This window comes from Miniopterus schreibersii, assembly GCF_964146895.1.
Source record: "Miniopterus schreibersii genome assembly, chromosome: 6".
In the NCBI taxonomy this organism is placed as follows: Eukaryota; Metazoa; Chordata; class Mammalia; order Chiroptera; family Miniopteridae; genus Miniopterus; species Miniopterus schreibersii.
This window is the reverse complement of record NC_138107.1, coordinates 35,887,244-35,905,956: the sequence shown is the minus strand read 5'-3', so window position 1 is coordinate 35,905,956 and position 18,713 is coordinate 35,887,244. Positions and strand designations below refer to the sequence as shown.

At 37.7% G+C, this 18,713-nt stretch overlaps 1 protein-coding gene across 1 annotated transcript in view; it reads left to right on the top strand.

The window, feature by feature from the left end:
- Window positions 1-2,408: 2,408 nt before the first annotated feature.
- Window positions 2,409-18,713, top strand: part of PHIP (PHIP subunit of CUL4-Ring ligase complex) — a 121,528-nt gene continuing 105,223 nt past the window's right edge. Inside the window, exons 1-4 of the mRNA XM_081139923.1 lie at window positions 2,409-2,663; window positions 2,779-2,837; window positions 2,966-2,995; window positions 3,188-3,247. Coding sequence (XP_080996049.1) covers window positions 2,624-2,663; window positions 2,779-2,837; window positions 2,966-2,995; window positions 3,188-3,247 — 189 coding nt within the window. The 5' untranslated portion in view covers window positions 2,409-2,623. The remainder of the gene's footprint in view (window positions 2,664-2,778; window positions 2,838-2,965; window positions 2,996-3,187; window positions 3,248-18,713) is intronic.

Below are 18,713 nucleotides of genomic sequence, written 5' to 3'. Positions count from 1 at the left end.
GACAGGAACATCATATTCAGAAAACTTCCTGAAAAAAATTTAGGAGCTAAGTATAGGAGCGTTCTTAGGAAAAGCTTTTGTAACTTCTAAATGAAAAACATACATGAGATAATCATACTAGCTTCCCATGTTTACATAACAGTCACAAGATATATATGGAAAACTTTACCCAGGGTAATTTTATATTCCGTGTCATAATTTGGTTTATTTTCCTTCACAAGGACAAAACATCTATTAGTAAGAATCAGACTAATACAAATATTCCAAAACCACAAGATTCTAACTATGATCTTTAGTTCTTAAAATCTGTTTATTTGAAGAACATCATGATATACAATATTACAATTATTTGGAGAATATAATACTTGAAAAAAAAAGAAAAGATAAACTAGCAAGCATCAGGCACAGAAATAAATAAAATTGCACAAAGGCATATTAAATGTCATTTCAAACCTAATCTTCCAGAAGCAAGCTACTTTATCTATAATAGTTAGAATGGAATTACTGTCTTTAAAAATGCAAATATTTTCAACATTTGAAGGACAGCCATTTCAATAAATAAGTTTCTCCGATAAGCAGCAGTGGGACAACTCATGGTAACTTCCCTTTTTTTTATTTGATTAAGATTGTTATAAAAGGCAATTTTTACATCACGTTATTCCAAGGAGGTTTAGGCTTTCCCCTTCTTCATCGCGTGCCTGGTGCTTTCTGGGTGCTGAGCACAGGGCATCGCACCGATGCAGCCTGGCAGTGCAGCCCAAGGCAGTTGCAGCAAGTATTTCCCACTAGGAATGTTAAGGAGCTAGGCGGGTAGGAGGCTCGAGGAAACAATCTAGAAAACCACAATGCAGCTTGTAGGTCCTTTCCCACACAAATAACCTTTTTTAGACCAGATCCATAAAATGCAGTTTATTATCTAAAAAATTTTAAGGAGAATCTTTTGTTAAATGTTAACAAAAGAACGACTATCCCAATCCCCTTTAAAATGCAATCCTTAAAAAACAAAAATCAACTCTCGAGTCTTTCTGAAAAGTGCTTAAATCATCTGGAGATAAAGATCACTTAGTGTCCTTGTTTCCTAACAAATGGCTTTTTCCATTGTTTCCATTAATTTCACCCATATTCGTTTTTTAACAAACAAGGCCCTAATCCTCATCACAAAACGCAGATGTATGATTTAGCATATAAAAACGGCAATTACATACTAATTTACAAAAGATTAATTTTTTTCTTTTTTGGGGGTCAGTTTTCAAGAAGTCTTCCCGTGATGAACTGTAAACCGAGACGGTTTACACCTCAAATTAGAAGCCATTAATTAGCATGACGAAGTCAACTACAAGATACACAAGATAATTTAATATATTTAATCACTAATCACCCCGGCTAAAGTGTAGCATAGTTTCAATATCCTTCGGAGGGTATTGATCTGTCACTAAACTACCTCCAGATCAGTTAGGATAAATATTAGTGTTCTTTCCTTTCTTTGATGTTTACATTATTCCTTCTGGTAAACACTTAAAAAAAGCTTTAAGGTTCTTTAATCCCCAATCCCTAATTAGCCCTCACTAGCCTTTTTGTAATCAGGAAAAAGAGTATCGCAAGTACAGATCAGGAGTTCGCTTTGCCCACATAACAATAAAAGCATTTTAAAAATGTACGCTTAAGGCAATGGCAGTAATAGAAGATATATGCATAGGTGGCTTCAGCAAATAACGGGCTGGCAAACGCGAGTGCTTAACAAAAAGAGCCCGAACCTCTATCGCACTATAAAGCACTCCGATAAATTACACAACACTTTGCATAGGCTGCAGAAATAACGCAGGACAAGACTTACACAGATGCCAATCCGCAGCATTTATACACATGCACATGGCAAGAGACAGAAACCAAACACTATCATTCAACTCGGGCCGGGCAGCGCGATCCCGAGTTTGCCCAGCGTGAGAGTGCCCTCGGCGTGTGTGTCTGTGTGCGCGCGTGAGAGTGAGACCCATCCTCGGGGCATTTCCCCTCTCTGGGCAGTTTTGCTTCATTTGTTTCCTATTTCTGCTACATAGAAACTAACTTCCATCTCAGCCCCAGCCAGCGCCACTGAATAGAGCTGTGCTGCGGCTCCGTGTGCGTCAGATCCCTCCGCGGAGCAGTCCCCGGCCCCCTCCCTCCCGCGATCGGCCTCCACAGAGAAAGCGCCTCCCAGCCAACCCGCGGCTTCGGCTCCGACATCTTCTCCGACTGGAAATAAATAAATAAATCGCACCTTCGGCCGGGGAGGGGTGGGTGGGGGTCTCGCCGCGCCGGGCGCGGGGGCGCTGGGGGCGCAGGGCGCGGGGCACTCCTTTTTTCCTCCGGGGGGCGGGGGCGCGGGCCGAGCCCAGGGCCATGAAGGCGACGGACTCTTTTCTGCGGCGGAGGGATCCGCGGCGGAGGCGGCGGCCGTAGCCGCTGCCTGAGAGTTGTTGTTTCCTCCTCCTCCTCCTCCGCCTCCGCCGCCGTAGCTTGAATGGTGGAGCCGAGGCTCGGCTCGTGAACACACAGTGACAGCTATAGGGCAGGCGGCGGCACCATCCCCGCTTCCCCTCGGCGGCGGGGTGTCCCGCCAGCGGCCCTGAAGTGACCCATAAACATGTCTTGTGAGAGGAAAGGCCTCTCGGAGCTGCGATCGGGTAAGTCGAGGGGCTACCGGGGCCGCTGGCACCGGGCGATTCCGCTCGCGGTCCTCCGCCCCCCGCCGCCCGGCCGCTCAGCATGTGTGTCTCCCCGTCCCTCTCTCCCGCGCAGAGCTCTACTTCCTCATCGCCCGGTTCCTGGAAGATGGACCCTGTCAGCAGGCGGCTCAGGTACGACGGCGCGCGGCGCGGGCCGGGCCGGCGTTCGCCGCTCGCGGGCGTGGGGGAGGGCGGCGGCGGCGGCGGCGGGGCCGCGGCCCGGGGCGCGGGGCTCAGCTCTCCCCGCTTTGTTGTTGCAGGTGCTGATCCGCGAGGTGGCCGAGAAAGAGGTAAGGGCGGCGGCGGCCCGCCGCGTCCTGCCGCCGCGCGGCCGCCCTTGGGCCGCGGCGCCACTGCTGCCGCCGCCGCTGGGGCGTGGGGCGCGGGGCTTGGGGTCCCCGCCGGGGCGCGGGGCTGGCGGGGGAGGAGAGCGGGCGGGCTGGGGCCGGGGGCCCGGCTCACGGGACGTCCTCTCCCCGCAGCTGCTGCCCCGGCGCACCGACTGGACCGGGAAGGAGCATCCCAGGACCTACCAGAATCTGGTGAGACATTCACGTCGCGGAGCAAAGAAACTTTTCCCCGAGTCGAATAAAAATTGAATTTCCCGCAATTTTTTACAGAGACAAAAACTTGGCCCCAGAACGTGAAAGCTCCAAAGGCCAGGGGGAGCGTTGGGAGGTCGGCGCGGGGGCTCTGGGGGGCAGTGGCCGGGGGGACCTGCACCCCGGGGCCGTAGGGGCTGCCGACAATTTATTTGTGATATTTTGTTAATGTGCTAGAAATAAAGATACGTCATGAGTGTTGTGCAGTGCAAGGCCGGAGGAGGAGGGGCTGGCGCGCGCGTCCGTGCGGACGCGGGGGCGCGCGAGGCGGCGGCGGGAGCGGCGCGAGGAAAGAGGGCGCGCTCGCTCGCTAGCGCTGCTCGCGCGGTCGGCTCGGCTTTCTCCAGCCCCACACAATAGCTGGTGACTAACCGCTCCGAAGTGGCATTAGCATTTCACAAGCAGGCTATTCAGCGGCGGCGGAACCGTGGCAAGACGTTATATTTTTTTTCTCTCTCGCGTTTCTTTTTGCTTTCTTTAAATTCAGAGCTAGGTTTTTTGTTGGAGGGGTTCAGATGTGTGATGATAGTTGGCCAGCAGAACATCTTGCATTTACCAAAATATTCGCAGAAGTGTAAAAGCTTGTAATGCCCTAAATCCAGAAGTTTAACAGGCTTTTTCTAATTCTCCTAATTCTCGTGTTATGCCCCTTTTAATTAAAAACGGTTATTGGAGGCCACTGAAGCGTTTTGATTTTTATTCATGTATTTACTTAGGATGGAACTTGGGAAGTAAAAGTTTTTCAGTTTATCTTGGGATATTTTGTTAAGTAGCTTAAAATGCCTATTACTTAATTTTGTGGGTTTTCAAGATGACTTTTTTAGTAATTTGTAGAAAATGACTTCTAAATGTGGACCTATCACTTTAGTATTGTGAATGTGAAAAGTAAGGTAGCTGTATCTGGGAGTTAAGTTTTCCATGTTCTTTTCTCCTAAACTGATTTAGGTTGATTGTATGAATATGTGTGTGTTAGGCAGATAAAGCACTCACTCGGGGCAAATCAAGCCTTTGAAATCTATGCAGTGCATTGATTTTCTGAGACATATTGCAACTGATGTCGTGATGTAGTTAATAATGACTGTTATTTAATGAGGGTTTCTGAAACATTAGGAAGTTTCAAAGTTAGCTTAGAATTGAATGACTTGTGTAAGGTGAAGGCATGACGTGATTTTGATTTGATGGTTTTCATTTCATTGGGATGTAGAACATTTAACATGCGTCTAAGTCTCTTACAGATTTAATATAGGTTGTTGATAAGTGCTTACAGCTGTTGAAATAAGCAAGGGTACTTAGGTTTAGTAAATTTAATGGAAAATTAGCAGTTCTCAAGTAGTGATTTAGGCTACTTTCATTCAATACTTAGCTAAAATGAATAGAGTTTGAGGCCAACTCAAATTCAATAACTGCAGTATTTAAATTTTTAGATCTCAAGTGGATTTCCATGTCTGTCTTGTTATTTGAAAAAATATTATAAACATTATAATTTTCCATTTTTAAGAATTGGGCAGATTTTTTACAAAACTCATCTTTGCATCTTATAAAAACCCACAAACCCCAAGTTATTAAAGATTGCTGTGTTTTCTTGGAGACAGTTGGTAATGTTATGTTTATATTTTTAAAATGAAGTGGCTAATGGTATTTGGCCAAATAATGGGAATGTCTTATCCTTGTAGGAATATCATTTTGTTTTCTCCAGTAACATAAAGGGTACCAATGTTGATTTTTATTTAATTTAATTTTTTGAGAGGGGTTTCTTGTCTCTCAAATATTCATAAAATGAATTTATATTCCTGGCTCTTTCTCAAGACTTAGGACACATGTCTTCATCGGTGTATTATTTATCAAAATCTGCCTATTTCGCATGGAATTGGGTCTTTCTTGGAGTGTTTTCACCCTTATACCAGAACAGTCATGTTGGCATACTCATGAGACACTTAAAATTCTCATTAGAATTCAGAGTTTTCTGGCCCATTTTCTCTTTATTCATTCAGCATGTTGCTCACTCTGTATCTAATGGATACAAAGCATCATTCAAGGTGCTTTCATATCCATCAAACTGTGTATGTAGGTGTGTGGGTATTCCGTTTACCTTCAACTTTTTAATTGAGATTTAGTGTGCTCTGAAACCATTTTGGAACACCAGCTATCTGAGTACATTTTTGTTTATAATAGTAGGATCTTGAATTTTATGTCTAGGTGAACACATGCAAAACTCTGTATAGTATTCTCTATTGTCTTAATTTATTCTTATGGCTTAAACATGTTTAACTTTGTTTCCTATCAAATTACTTTCATTTAACATTGGTTTGAAGACTATTTTGGTGTGCGAAACCAAAATAATAACTATTTTTCGTGGTTTCAGTAGTGTCTACTTCTACCTGGAAATTTGTTGCTACATTACTGATAAATTGAGTAGTATTTTAAATGGAAGAATTCATATGTCAGATTGAAATTTCTAGAAAAATCTCAAATTACAGCTATTTGGGATGGGAAGTAATATTTGTATTTGTGAGCTTAAAAATAGGTGTAGATTAGTATCTGCAGTCACCTTACAGATAAAATCAGTGATTGAGTTTTGACCAAGAGGAAAGTGGAGTTTTATGAGCAGTTTTAAAAGTTTACAGATTTAAAAAAAAAATTGGTGCATTTATTTCAAGTGTGATTGATAAAACTTCAGTGTGATTATTACCATCGACCTTAAGATTTAAAACATTTTGATAGGAAATTAAAAGGTTTTTTTGGATTCATGGTATATGTTTAATCAATTTTATATTTTAAAAAATTTGAGGTCGATTTTAAAGCAGAAGGGCATTTTTTAAACTTTTATCAGAATTCTTATTTTTTAAATGGAGCCAGGCTTAGGAGACAAGCTTTTTATAGTATAAGAAAATGCAACTAATTTTTGGACAATTATTTATTTTATTAGTTTGCATGGTGAAATTAGTTGGTTAACTTTCCCTTTCTAGTTGCCACCTTAATTAGTGGTGATTGCATATTTATGAGAGACTTTTGAGGTAGAATTTTTAAGCATTTTTACTAGATTTGAGACTGATTATATTTCTTGCTTACAAAGCTTTTTTCTTTTTCTTTTTTTCTTTCCAAAACTGGGTTTATGTTTTGCTAATCTGTTAAAATAATGTAATACTTATTTTATGTTTTATAGTGGTATTTACTTTTCTTAAAATCATCCCACTTTATTAGAAATCTTTCTATTTAAGTGAAATGATTGAGAGCCAGGAGATGTGGGTTGTGATCTTAGCCCTGCCAGCAGATAACCTGCAGGATTTCTGTGGGCCCCAGTTATCTTATTCATGAAATAAGTGAATTACAATTTTTCTAATCTGAAAATCTGATTTTGAACTAGAAATAGCAGTGCATTGTCTTTAAGAGTTCAACTCTTTCCTTTTGGAGTTTTATTATCCAAAACACAGAAAAGTAGGTATAGAGAAATGCAGATTTTAAAATTTTATAAATGCTTTTGATAGTGCCATGGTTAAGTTGTAGTATGATTTCTCCTTGCAAGGTTGAAGATTTTTGAGACACTAACCACATTGTACACTACCTCTTTATGCTATAATTAGTATGTTTTTCAATATGGTTTAAGTATTAGGTTTCATAAATTATTGGTGGTCTTAAATTTAGAGATGAATAGGAACCACAAATAGGAGTTATTTAGGTATGTATCTTAAGTATATATTTATTTAGAATGTGCTGATTAATGTGAAAGTTAAGGTAAAAAACCTGGGAGGCAAGTTTTAGGGGGAAAAATGTATACCATTTTAAATGTTTTTGAATCAGGGAATCCCATTCTATATTAAAGATAATATAGTACTTTGCAAAAATACCAGTATAATTTGGGTTGGGGTGGGGCATATGAAGTAAATGTGAGTTGCAGAGTTTCCATTTCCTTTTTTAGCAGAGTATCAATGAAATAGTAAGGTTAGCTTGGTAACCTCTAAAACACGGCTTTTAATATATCATAATCATTATAACAAATACAATGTTAGTTGTAAAGGCAATATTTCATGCTGAAGGGCTGAAGTGGACAAAACTTCTTTCTTACACATGTAATTGGTACTTATATCATTATTTTTAAAAGCGAGACATTTACAGACATTTCAGAATGAAATAAGTACCTGCCAAAGTCTTAATACCTTGAATTGGTATTATGTAAAGAGGAAGTTGTATTATCTTCTCCCTAACTACATGGTGGTGCTTTAGAGGATTGTTATGGGGCAGAATAGCAAGTACTACAGGAGTCTGTTTTCCAGTCTATGAAATGGGCCAATAACGGACTGGCACAAATCAGATACTAAGGGTTTACGTTTGCTATTACTTGAACTTTAGTAGTTGTATTAAAGTTTGTTTCAATTATAGCTTCCTAATGTATTAAAGTTTAAGAAAATCTTTTATTTCAGAAACAAGTATGCATAGCTTTCTGAACATAATAGCTATAGTATAAAAAAAGACCACTTTAGTACTTCAAAAGATATTAGTATAATTACTTTTAGATTCAAGAATAAAATAATTAAGCCTAAGATACAAAGAAAAAAGGATAGTAAACACCAAAAATAAATAATTTTTAAAACATGTTTGTGTAGATATCTACAAAACTTTTGATGGTCTGCGTAGTGATTCTTACTATGACTATTTTTATGGAACAATTAACATTAAGAGGTACTTGAAAGGTTGAAATATCCAGAATTGGTTAGAGAATATATGAAGCTTTTTTCTTTTGATCAGGTGACATTTAGGAATATGTGAAGGGTACTTTGTTGTTGGACCTGGCTCCTCCTATCCAGAGATTTGTGTAATTTAAAACCATCACAATAATTTGTTTTCTTTTTGGAAATTGTCAGTGTTAATTTGTCTTGTTAATATGGCTTAATGATATATATGTTTTAATTAAAGAATTTAATAAAGACTTTAAAAATTCTTAAGTGAACATTAAGTTAAGTAAATCCTATGAATGTCAGTTTTACAATCCACTTGGAATTTCTTTATCAGGTAGATAACTAGAAACTCCTTTTCTCACTTATTGCAGCCATACTTTCCCTCCAAGTTTGTGTTATCATATCACTACAGAATTGTAGCAAATAAAATTCTGTTTTGCCCAACTTATTCTGGACAAGGAATACCAAACAGGTTAATTTTATTCTTGCTAGTAGTTTCCTTACATAAATTTTAGAATTCATAATGTCTGTAATACTAAGCAAAGGAACAGTTATACTAAACATTTAGAATCACTTCCTATTTTAATGTACTTTTAATTAACTTCAAGAAAGTCATTAAATGAGTGTATTAGAAAAAATTATTAACAGTAAAATTTTTAGAATATTTAAGTTGCTTTCATAATTACATCTAAAGTGATAAATGGCTCTTATATAATAGGAACCAAATTAAAATTTTTAGAAATGAATTGAAAATGTGTAAAGTTATCAGTTTTGGGGGTTTTTGTTTTGTTTTGTATGTGAGATGCTATGTTTGTGAAATGAGTAATGTGGGAAAATTAAATTATTTTGGAATTATTAAATATGTTACTTAGCATATGGAATATAGAGTATTTTATAACTGGGGAAATGATAGAATTTTTTTCTTTATGGAATTTGAGAACTCAGAGTACTGAAAAATCAAATAATGGTAATGAACGTTGAAATATTTAGGCGTGAAAACCTTTGGTCTCTACAGAGAAGGCAGTCATCAGGTTTAAAGCAGGTCTACCTTTAGTTATTTGCCAAACCCACACACACACAAACAGCATTTTTGGAGCTCAGGGATCACATAAGGAAAAAGATGGTTGGATGAGAGGTTTTGATACTAAGAAAAATTAGGTAGCAACATGGTCTGATACAGCTTCTACTTAAGTTAAAAGTAATTCAAATTGTAAGAGAAACAAGATTTGGAGTATAAGGCTTAGGTAATTCATGGTAGCATAAATGGTGGCAGCCTTCTGCAAAGGAAGCACATAAAGAATCCATGTAGTATTCTGGAGTCCAGATGACCTGTTGTCATGGTGGCATGACCCATTTGGTCACTGTCATGGATAAATAACAGGCACATAGTCTATCATAGGTTGTAATAAAAATGCAAGAAATATTTACCTTTGCTTGTGTCACTTGGTTCTGGTTTAGTATTAAGGTGTGGAAATAATAAATTCTAGGGCAACTTGGAGAAATAGACATTTTCTGAATTAACTTTACTGTCATTGTAGGTGTGGTGTTAGTTATTTTGATTACAGTGTTTGAAACTGAAACATACTAAAAATGAAACTGGCCCATCTCTTAAGATTATTTACTTTGGCATCTTAAGCATAAACAGTTTAAGAATTGTTCATCTTTAAATTAGTAGACAATAAGTTTTTCAACATAATTATAGATTTGAATTTTAAATTACTAAGTAAATGTTTTAAATAAGATTGCTTTATTGCACAGATTTTGCTTAGATATGACTTGATTTTAAACCAACACTTCAAAATGTATTATTTTAAATAGTTAAGTTTTGTTGTGTTTCAAATTAATTTTTATAGAGCATCCTTTGTAGCTTGTGGAAACTTTAATTCTCGATAGTTTTTATTTTTATTTTATTTTTTTAAATATATCTTTATTGATTTCAGAGAGAGGAAAGGAGAGGCAGAGAGAGAGCTAGAAACATCAATGATGAGAGTCATTGATCGGCTGCAGCCCGCAACCCGGGCATGTGCCCTGACCGGGAATCGAACCCTGATCGCCTGGATCCTAGGTCGACGCTTAACCGCTGAGCCACACCTGGCTGGGCGATAGTTTTTATTTTTAACGGAACATATATTGTGATGAATAAAATTTGGAAGTGCAGTATTGCATTTTCTTTAAATGATACATTTGTATTGATAGTTGTATTGATTATACTAACTGAATTATGTAAATGAATTTTTAGGTGGTTGACTAAATTGTGAATATAAAACAGTCTTTCAAGTGTGTTTATTCACAGTTAATTAAGAGTAAATAGACCACCAAGATTAATTTTGACACCTAATAAGATTTTATATTAATTTTATTATACTTCTAATTATAAAGAAATCATAGGCATATAAGAGTCCTTCTGAGAGCAGTTCCCAGCTTAGAAGATTTGACTTGAAAAATGGTTCTAGTAAGTTTATAATCATAAAACCTGTGTGACAGTGGTGGTGGTGGGGCTAAAATTTTGAGAAGGAAACTGAAATGTAATGAAAATAACAGTTAACTTGAAACCTGGAGATCTGGGTTTGATTACTGTTTCTCCTCCTGTCTAAATGTATGACTTTGGACAAACTGTGTAACCTTTGGACTTCAGTTTTCTTTACCTGTGAAGTGGGCAGAGTACTTGACTGTACTTGTTTGTGAAGATAAATTCGGAGGATACTTGACAACTAGTATTCCATATATTTGTCTATGTGAAGATGCTGTTAGTAAAAAAGTTACTCAGAGGACGTGTACACTTGCTTTAAAGACTATAGATACAATTTAGCATATACTTTGTAATAATGGTAAGAGATTTATAATTATAATGAGAAGTTTAGGGGCTAGATTTTAGTAATAGGCTTATAAAGTGATTAAATAGCAAATAGGGTTTTTAAATTTATAATTTTTGTTTATATGCTAGAATAGTCATAAAAACAGGAACTATAGTCCATTAAGCTGACCTTTTATTTATTTTTAATCCTCACCTGAGGATATTTTTTTTTCTTTTTTTTACTAATTTTTATAGAAAGGGAGAGGAACATCAATCAGTTGCCTCCCATACATGCCCCCTGACTGGGGATCAAACCCCCTAGGTATGTTCCCTGAGTGGGAATCGAACCCACGACCCTTTGGTGTATGGACGATGCTCTGACTGAGTTATCTGGCCAGGGCTAAGCTAACCATTTAGCACTCAAAACTAGAGTAGAGAGCAAAAGCAGCTAGCCTTTCAAATCTGAAAAAATTGTGAGAAAATAGATGAGACAATCTGAAAAACTGACTTTTTAGAACCAATCTGCTTTTCTGGAAATGAAGAACTTAGTCAAATCAGATCATGCTAGTTAGTGGTAATCATTATGTGGATCTTATTTTCATAGGGACGTCTTATATGCTAGACGAAGGACTGGCATTTAGGTCTCACAGGTAAATCAAGTTATTGGAATTAATATATTGATCTATTTCACTTGGAAAAGGTCCTTAAAAGATGATCTTTTTGTTTCCCTGTTTAGGTCTAGAAAGATTTTTTTAGCATGAAAGGTCAACTTGTAGTATGTAATGGAGAGTATAATTAAAGCAACAGCCACCTCTTACGTCAGGTACTATGACTACCTTCCAAGGTGGTGACTCTTACAGTCCTAGTCTTATGAGGACATTGAGACTTCAAGTAAATGTTTTTCCCATGCTTAGTTTGGAAGCATAAATCTAGGTGGTTTGACTTTAGAGCCCTTAATCAAACTACTGACCTTTTCTTTAAAAATTGATTAGAGAAGTTCTTAATGACAGTATTTCTGGTAGAATGCAGTGGCTTCCAGGTTCTTTATATTCTCTTTCCACTGATAATACCTACATTTTAATAGTACCTCCCACTGATAATGAGAACATTTTCTTGGCTGGAAGGGACAGATGTTTATATGAAGTAGCATACCAAACAGAAACAGGTTGGTTTAGCCCCAAATGCAGGAGAATAAACCGCTCAAAGAGCTCAGTTTCTTTTCTTGGTCCTTCCTTGTTACAGTTCGTATTTTTGGAAGATGATCCTATTGTTCAAAATGTAAATGATAATTCTAGAAGTATTTTATATGTGCAGTCTGAGAAAGGAGTGCTACAGATTTATGATTTGGGCCAGTAGGGAGAAGGCATGAGCAGAGTTGCCTCTGTTTTGCAGGATTGTATTACCCCTGCTGCTAGAAAAGTTGATAGAGCCAAGGGTCATTCTTTAGATATGGGTGGATAAACTATGGCTGATGTGGGCAAACTGTGCAGACCTGTTTTTGTAAGGCTCCTGAGCTACAGTTAATACTTTTAAAAAGAGTTTTAATATGAAACACAGACTAAAATATTTAACATCTGACCCTGTACAGATTATGTTTGCTGACTTCTGATTTAGATAATGTAACATGATATTTACAAAAAAAGGATAATTTTGTTTAATTCAGGTTTTAGCAATTAGTTATAGACAGTTTACCAAAGATTGTTGTTACTATATCAAGTGATTCTCAATTGGTATTGGAGGTGGGGGCAGGAATATGAGAAGTTTGAAAAATCTCTGACTAGTCCACTGGTCTAGGAGTGAATCTGTGAGTTGGCATCAGGTGTTGCATCCATAAAGCAAGCTCTTGTATCTTAGTGGGAGAGGAGATGAAATGTTTATCAAAAGGGGCATGGATTTAAAAAAGTGGAACACTACTGATAAATGTGTATTTTTTTAATCTATTTTTTAATCATAATCTAATTTTACAGTTTTAACCCTTTAGTGTAATCTACTTATAACTCTCTTCTAACATTTTTATCTTTTCCACATGTAAGAGGAATCTTTTTTTTCTTTTTCTTTTTTTCTTTTATTGCTTTTCATTGAGTTTTTTGGGGTGACACTGGTTAACAAAATTATACAGGCTTTAGGTACACAGTTCTGTAACCATCATCTGTACACTGTATGTTCACTACCCCAAGTCAAGTCTCAGTCCATCATCATTTATCCCCTCTATACCCTCCTCCACCATCCCCCACTCCCCTTTCCCTGGCAATCACCGAAGTGTTTTCGCTGTCCATAAGTTTTTTCTTTTTTTATAATTTGCTCAATCCCTCCACCCCCAACTCAGCCTCCTCCCCGCCACCACAGCTGTCAGCCTACTCTCTGAGTCTGTCTTTATTTTGCTAGTTAGTTCATTTTGTTCATAAGATTCCACATATGCATGAAATCACATGGTACTTGGCTTTCTTTGACTGGTTTATTTCACTTAGCATAATGTTCTCCAGATCTGTCCATGCTGTTGAAAAGGGTAAGCTTTCTTTCTTTTTACAGCTGAGTAGTATTCCATTGTGTAAATCCACTCATCTACTGTTGGGTACTTGGGCTGTTTCCAAATCTTGGCTATGTAAATAATGCTACAGTGAACATAGGTGTGCATATATTCTTTTGAATTAGTGCTTTGGGTTTCTTTGAATAAGTTCCCAGAAGTGAAATTGCTGGGTTATAAGGCAGTTCCATTTTTAATTTTTTGAGGTAACTCCATACCTACTTTTCACAGTAGCTGTGCCAGTCTGAATTCCCACCAACATCTTTGCCAAACACTTGCTGTTTGTTGATTTCTTAATGGTAGCCGTGCTGACAGGTGTGAGGTGATATCTCATTGTGGTTTTAATTTGCATTTCTCTAATGATTAGTGACGTTGAGCATCTTTTCATATGTCTATTGGCCATCTGTATGTTGTCTTTGGAGAAGTATCTCTTCAGGTGTTTTGCCCATTTTTTAATTGGATTGTTTTATTTTGATGTTGAGTTGTATAAGTTCTTTATGAATTTTGGATATTAACCCCTTATCAGATGTACCACTGGCAAATATATTCTCCCATACAGTGGGTTGTCTTTTCATTTTGTTGATGGCTTCCTTTGCAGTACAAAACATTTTAGTTTGATGTAGTCCCATTTGTTTATTTTTTTCTTTTGTTTCCTTTGTCCGAGGAGATATAACAGAAGAAAATATTGCTATGAGAAATGTCCAAGATTTTACTGCCTGTGCTTTTTTTCTAGGATTTTTATGGATTCATGTCTAATATTTAAGTATTTAATTCATTTTGAGTTTTTTCTTGTGTATGGTATAAGAAGGTGGTCTGGTTTCATTTTTTTGCACATATCAATTTTCCCAACACCATTTATTGAATAGACTATCTTTACCCCATTGTGTGTTTTTGCCTCTTTTGTCAAAATTAATTGACTATAAAGGTGTGAGTTTATTTCTGGGCTCTCTGTTTTGTTCCATTGATCTATATATACCATACTGTTTTATTACTATGGCCTTGTAGTATAGTTTGATATTAGGCAGCATCATTACTCCAACTTTGTTCTTTTTTCTCAAGATTGCTGTGGCTATTTGGGGTCTTTTGTGGTTCCATGTATATTTTGGAATATTTGCTCTAGTTCTGTGAAATATGCCATAACTTGATAGGAAGTGCATTGAGTCTATAGATTGCTTGGGTAATATGGACATTTCAATGTTATTTTTTTTTGTATCCCTGAACATGGTAAATGCTTCCATTAATTTGTATCTTCTTCAGTTCCTTTCTTCAGTCTTATAATTTTCTGAGGGCAGGTCTTTTACATCCTTGGTTAAATTTATTTCTAGGTATTTTATTCTTTTTGAAACAATTGTGAATGGAATTGTTTAAAGTTTCCCTTCCTGATAGATCATTATTGGTGTATAAAAATGCAACTGATTTCTGGATATTTTGTATCCTGCTACTTCATTGAATTCGTTTATCAGTTCTAGTAGTTTTTTGGTGGAATCTTTAGGGCTCTCTACATACAGCATCATGTCATGTGCAAATAATGACAGTTTTACTTCTTCCTTTCCAGTTTGGATGACTTCTATTTTTTTCTTGTCTGATTGCTTTTGACAAAGGAGCAATCTTGTCTGATTGCTACAGTACTGTGTTGAATAAGAGTGGTGAAAGTGGACATCTCTTTCCACTTAAGGGAAATGCTTGTGGTTTTTGCCCATTGAGTATGATGTCATCTGTGAGTTTGTCATATTATGGCCTTTATTACATTGAGATACGTTCCCCTCTCTTCCCACTTTGGTGAGTGTTTTATCATAAATGGGTACTGTATTTTATCAAATGCTTTTTCTTCATCTATTGATGTGATCATGTGATTTTTGTCCTTTATTTTGTCTGTGTGGTATGTATAAGACGTATTGATTTGCAAGTATTGTGCCAACCTTGCATTCCCAGAGTAAACCCGACTTCATCAAGGTGTGTGATCTTTTTAATGTGTTGCTGAATTCAGTATGCTTATATTTTGTTGAGGATTTTAGTATCTATGTTCATCAGGGATATTAGCCTCTAATTGTCTTTCTTTGTAGTATCTTTATCTGGTTTTGGAATTCAGATAATGCTGGACTCGTAAAAAGAGCTTGGGAGTCTTCCCTCCTCTTGAATTTTTTGAAATAGTATGAGGAGGATAGGTGTTCTTTGAATGATTGGTAAAATTCAAGTCCAGGACTTTGGTTTGTTGAGAGTTTTTGTGTGTTTTTTTAAATATATCTTTATTGATTTCAGAGAGAGGAAGGGAGAGGGAGAGAGAGGGATAGAAACATCAATGATGAGAGATTCATTGATCAGCTGTGAGCCCACAACCCGGGCATGTGCCCTGACTGGGAATCGAACCCCAATTGCCTGGATCCTAGGTCTACGCTCAACCACTGAGCCACGCCTGGCCGGGCGAGAGGTTTTTTTTATTATTACTGCATCATTTTCACTAGTTGTAATCTGTCTGTTCAGATTCTCTGATTCTTCCTCATTCAGTTTTGGAAGATTGTATGTTTCTAGAAATGAATCCATTTCTTCCTGATTGTCCCATTTGTTGGTGTATAGTTCATAATGTTTGTTTGTTTTTTGCAATCCTTTGTATTTCTTTGGTGTCAGTTGTTACTTCTCCTCTTTCATTTCTGATTTTATTTTGCCCTCCCTCTTTTTTCCTTGATGAGTCTAGTTAAAGGTTTGTCAGTCTTGTTTATCTTTCAAGGAACCAGCTCTTGGTTTCACTGATATTTTCTATACTTTTAGACTCGTATTATTTTCTTTCTTCTACTCACTTTGGGCTTGCTTTGTTCTTTTTTTGAGTTCCTTTAAGGGTAAAGTTAGATTATTTACTTGAGTTTTTTTTCTTTTTTCAGATAGGCCTGTAATGCTATGAATTTCCCTCTTAGGACTGCTTTCGCTGTGTCACATAGATTTTGTGTTGTGTTCTCATTTTCATTTGTTTCGAGGTATTTTTTTATTTCTTCCTTGATCTTTTTGTTAACCCAGTTATCGTTTAATAACGTTATTTATCCTCTCTGTCTTCCAGTTTTTTTCTTGTGAATGATTTCTTCTTTTATACCATTATGGTTAGAGAAGATGCTTGATACTGATTTCAGTGTCCTTAAATTTATGGAGACTTGTTTTGTGTCCTAACATGTAGTCAGTCCTATCAAATGTTCCATGTGCACTTGAAAAGAATTTATATTCTGCTGCTTTGGTATGAAATGCTCTGAACATATCAATTAAATTCATCTGATCTTGTATGTCATTTAAGGCCACCATTTTCTTGTTAATTTTCTTTCTGGAATAGATGTCATTGATGCCAGTGGGGTGTTAAAATCTCCTACTATGACTGTATTACTGTCACATTTTCCCTTTATGTCCATCAAGATTGGCTTTACATATTTAGGTGCTTCTTTGTTGGTTACATAAATGTTTATAAGGGTTATATCCTCTTGTTAAGTTACTCCCTTTAACATTATCTAGTGTCCTTCTTTGTCTCTTACTGTAGCCTTTGTTTTAAAATCTGTTTTGTCAGATATAAGTATTGCTACTCCAGCGTTTTTCCCTTTCCATGAAACATCTTTTTACATCTCTTTACTCTTAGCCTGTGTCTCTTTCATTCTGAGGTGGGTCTCTTTTAGAGCATCTATATGGGTCTTGTTTCCTTATCCATTCAGCTACCCTATGTCTTTTGATTGGAGCATTTAAGCCATTTACATTTAAAGTGATTATTGATAGGTATGCATTTATTGCCATTTTACTCTTTTACTTTTTAATCCTCACCTGAGGACATAATTACTGATTTTAGAGAGACAGAAAAAGAGAGAGAGGAAGAAACATGGATGCAAGAGAGAAACGTTGATCAGTTGCTTTCCTGTATGTCCCCCAAAGCAAGGATTGTACCTGCAGTCTAGGTATGTGTCCTGACTGGAAATTGAACCCACAACCTTTTCGTGTACGGTGTGATGCTCCAACCGGACTCTGGTTCAGGCCAATGTAAGATGCTAACTGTGACTGCCCTTCAGTCACCTGTTTGAAGCTACAGGCAATCCACAGTTCGTGGCTGCCTCTGCTGGGCCTGGGTGCACTCAGAAAGGATGAGGCTATGCACCAGGGCTGGTTATATCAGCATTGGGCCTGGGGGAGGCCAGCAAAAGTCCCAAGAGATCCCAAAAGTCCCCTGAGATCCACCTCTGCCTGCCTGCTGCCTATTAGACTCATTTACTGAAGGAGTCTCTTGTTGTACTCCTCAGCAGGGCGTAAGCTCTGCAGGTTGGGGTGAAAGGGAGTTCAGAGGGTGGAGTATAGCTTTTCCCTGATGGTGCATGGAGGGGAGTGTGCCACCCGAGAAAAATGACATCTGCAGTAAGAGAGAATAACTCAGCACAGGGTTCCTGTCATCTGTCCGTTCAACTCTCCCCTAAGCCACAAACCCCAACTCTCCTCACACGACTCTGTTCCACTTCCCTCTTGCTCAGTCATAGCTCAGGGCGAGTGGCTGTGAACAAAATTTCGTTCATTGACCCTTTAAGAGTGCCTGTGTCTTTAGTGGATTCCTGTCTCTTCCTAGTGGACAGAAGCCCTGCTGCTTTTCACAGCCAAATGTTATGTGTGTGCCTCTTCCTGGCTCTGGTGCTCTGGGCTGGGAAGCCGGTTTGTGCTTTTGACTCCACGCTTTCAGGGAGAAACCCCTGCAGTCAAAACATCCCTCCAGAACCTCCGTTGCCTCCTGTGGTAGTGGGGCCAGCTTTTTTCATGTCTCTGCCTTTCCTACCAGTCTTTATGTGTCTTCTGTAAATCCTTGGTTATAAGACTTCTCTTTAGCTAGTCTTGAGTTGGTTATTCAGGATGATTGTTCTATAATTTAGTTATAATTCCAGTTTGGTCCTGGGAGGAGGTGAGTGTAGCTTCCAACTACCTCGTTGCCATCTTGGATCTCCCTCTTTTTAAATTAAGAGTTAAAAATTTTAATCTTACTGATGTACAAAAGCAGGATTGATGACGTTGATTTCCTTTAGCCATTTTGGTAGAGAGTATATATAGTATTGTCATTAAGTCATTGTACTAGTTTTATCTTTGTATCCTTAGATTTTTAAGTGTTCCCCTTTACCTATAGGAATTCATGTTTTTGAGCTCATTTTTTTTGTAATGAGAATGAACTTCAAAACATTTCTTTTTCTTGCTCAGTTTAATGTCATTTGAAAACTATGTAAAATGTATTTACAGCTTACTTGCACACTGATACATACATACATTAGAAGCAATAGGTACTTTGGGGATGGGCAGTATGAATGTGGACTCTGGAGTTGGGTTGCCTTGGTTTGACTCTCTACCATCCACTGAATGTGTGTGACTTTCAATGGTGGTTTTGCTTTTTTGCACCATAATTTCTTTACTAATGGGAATAGT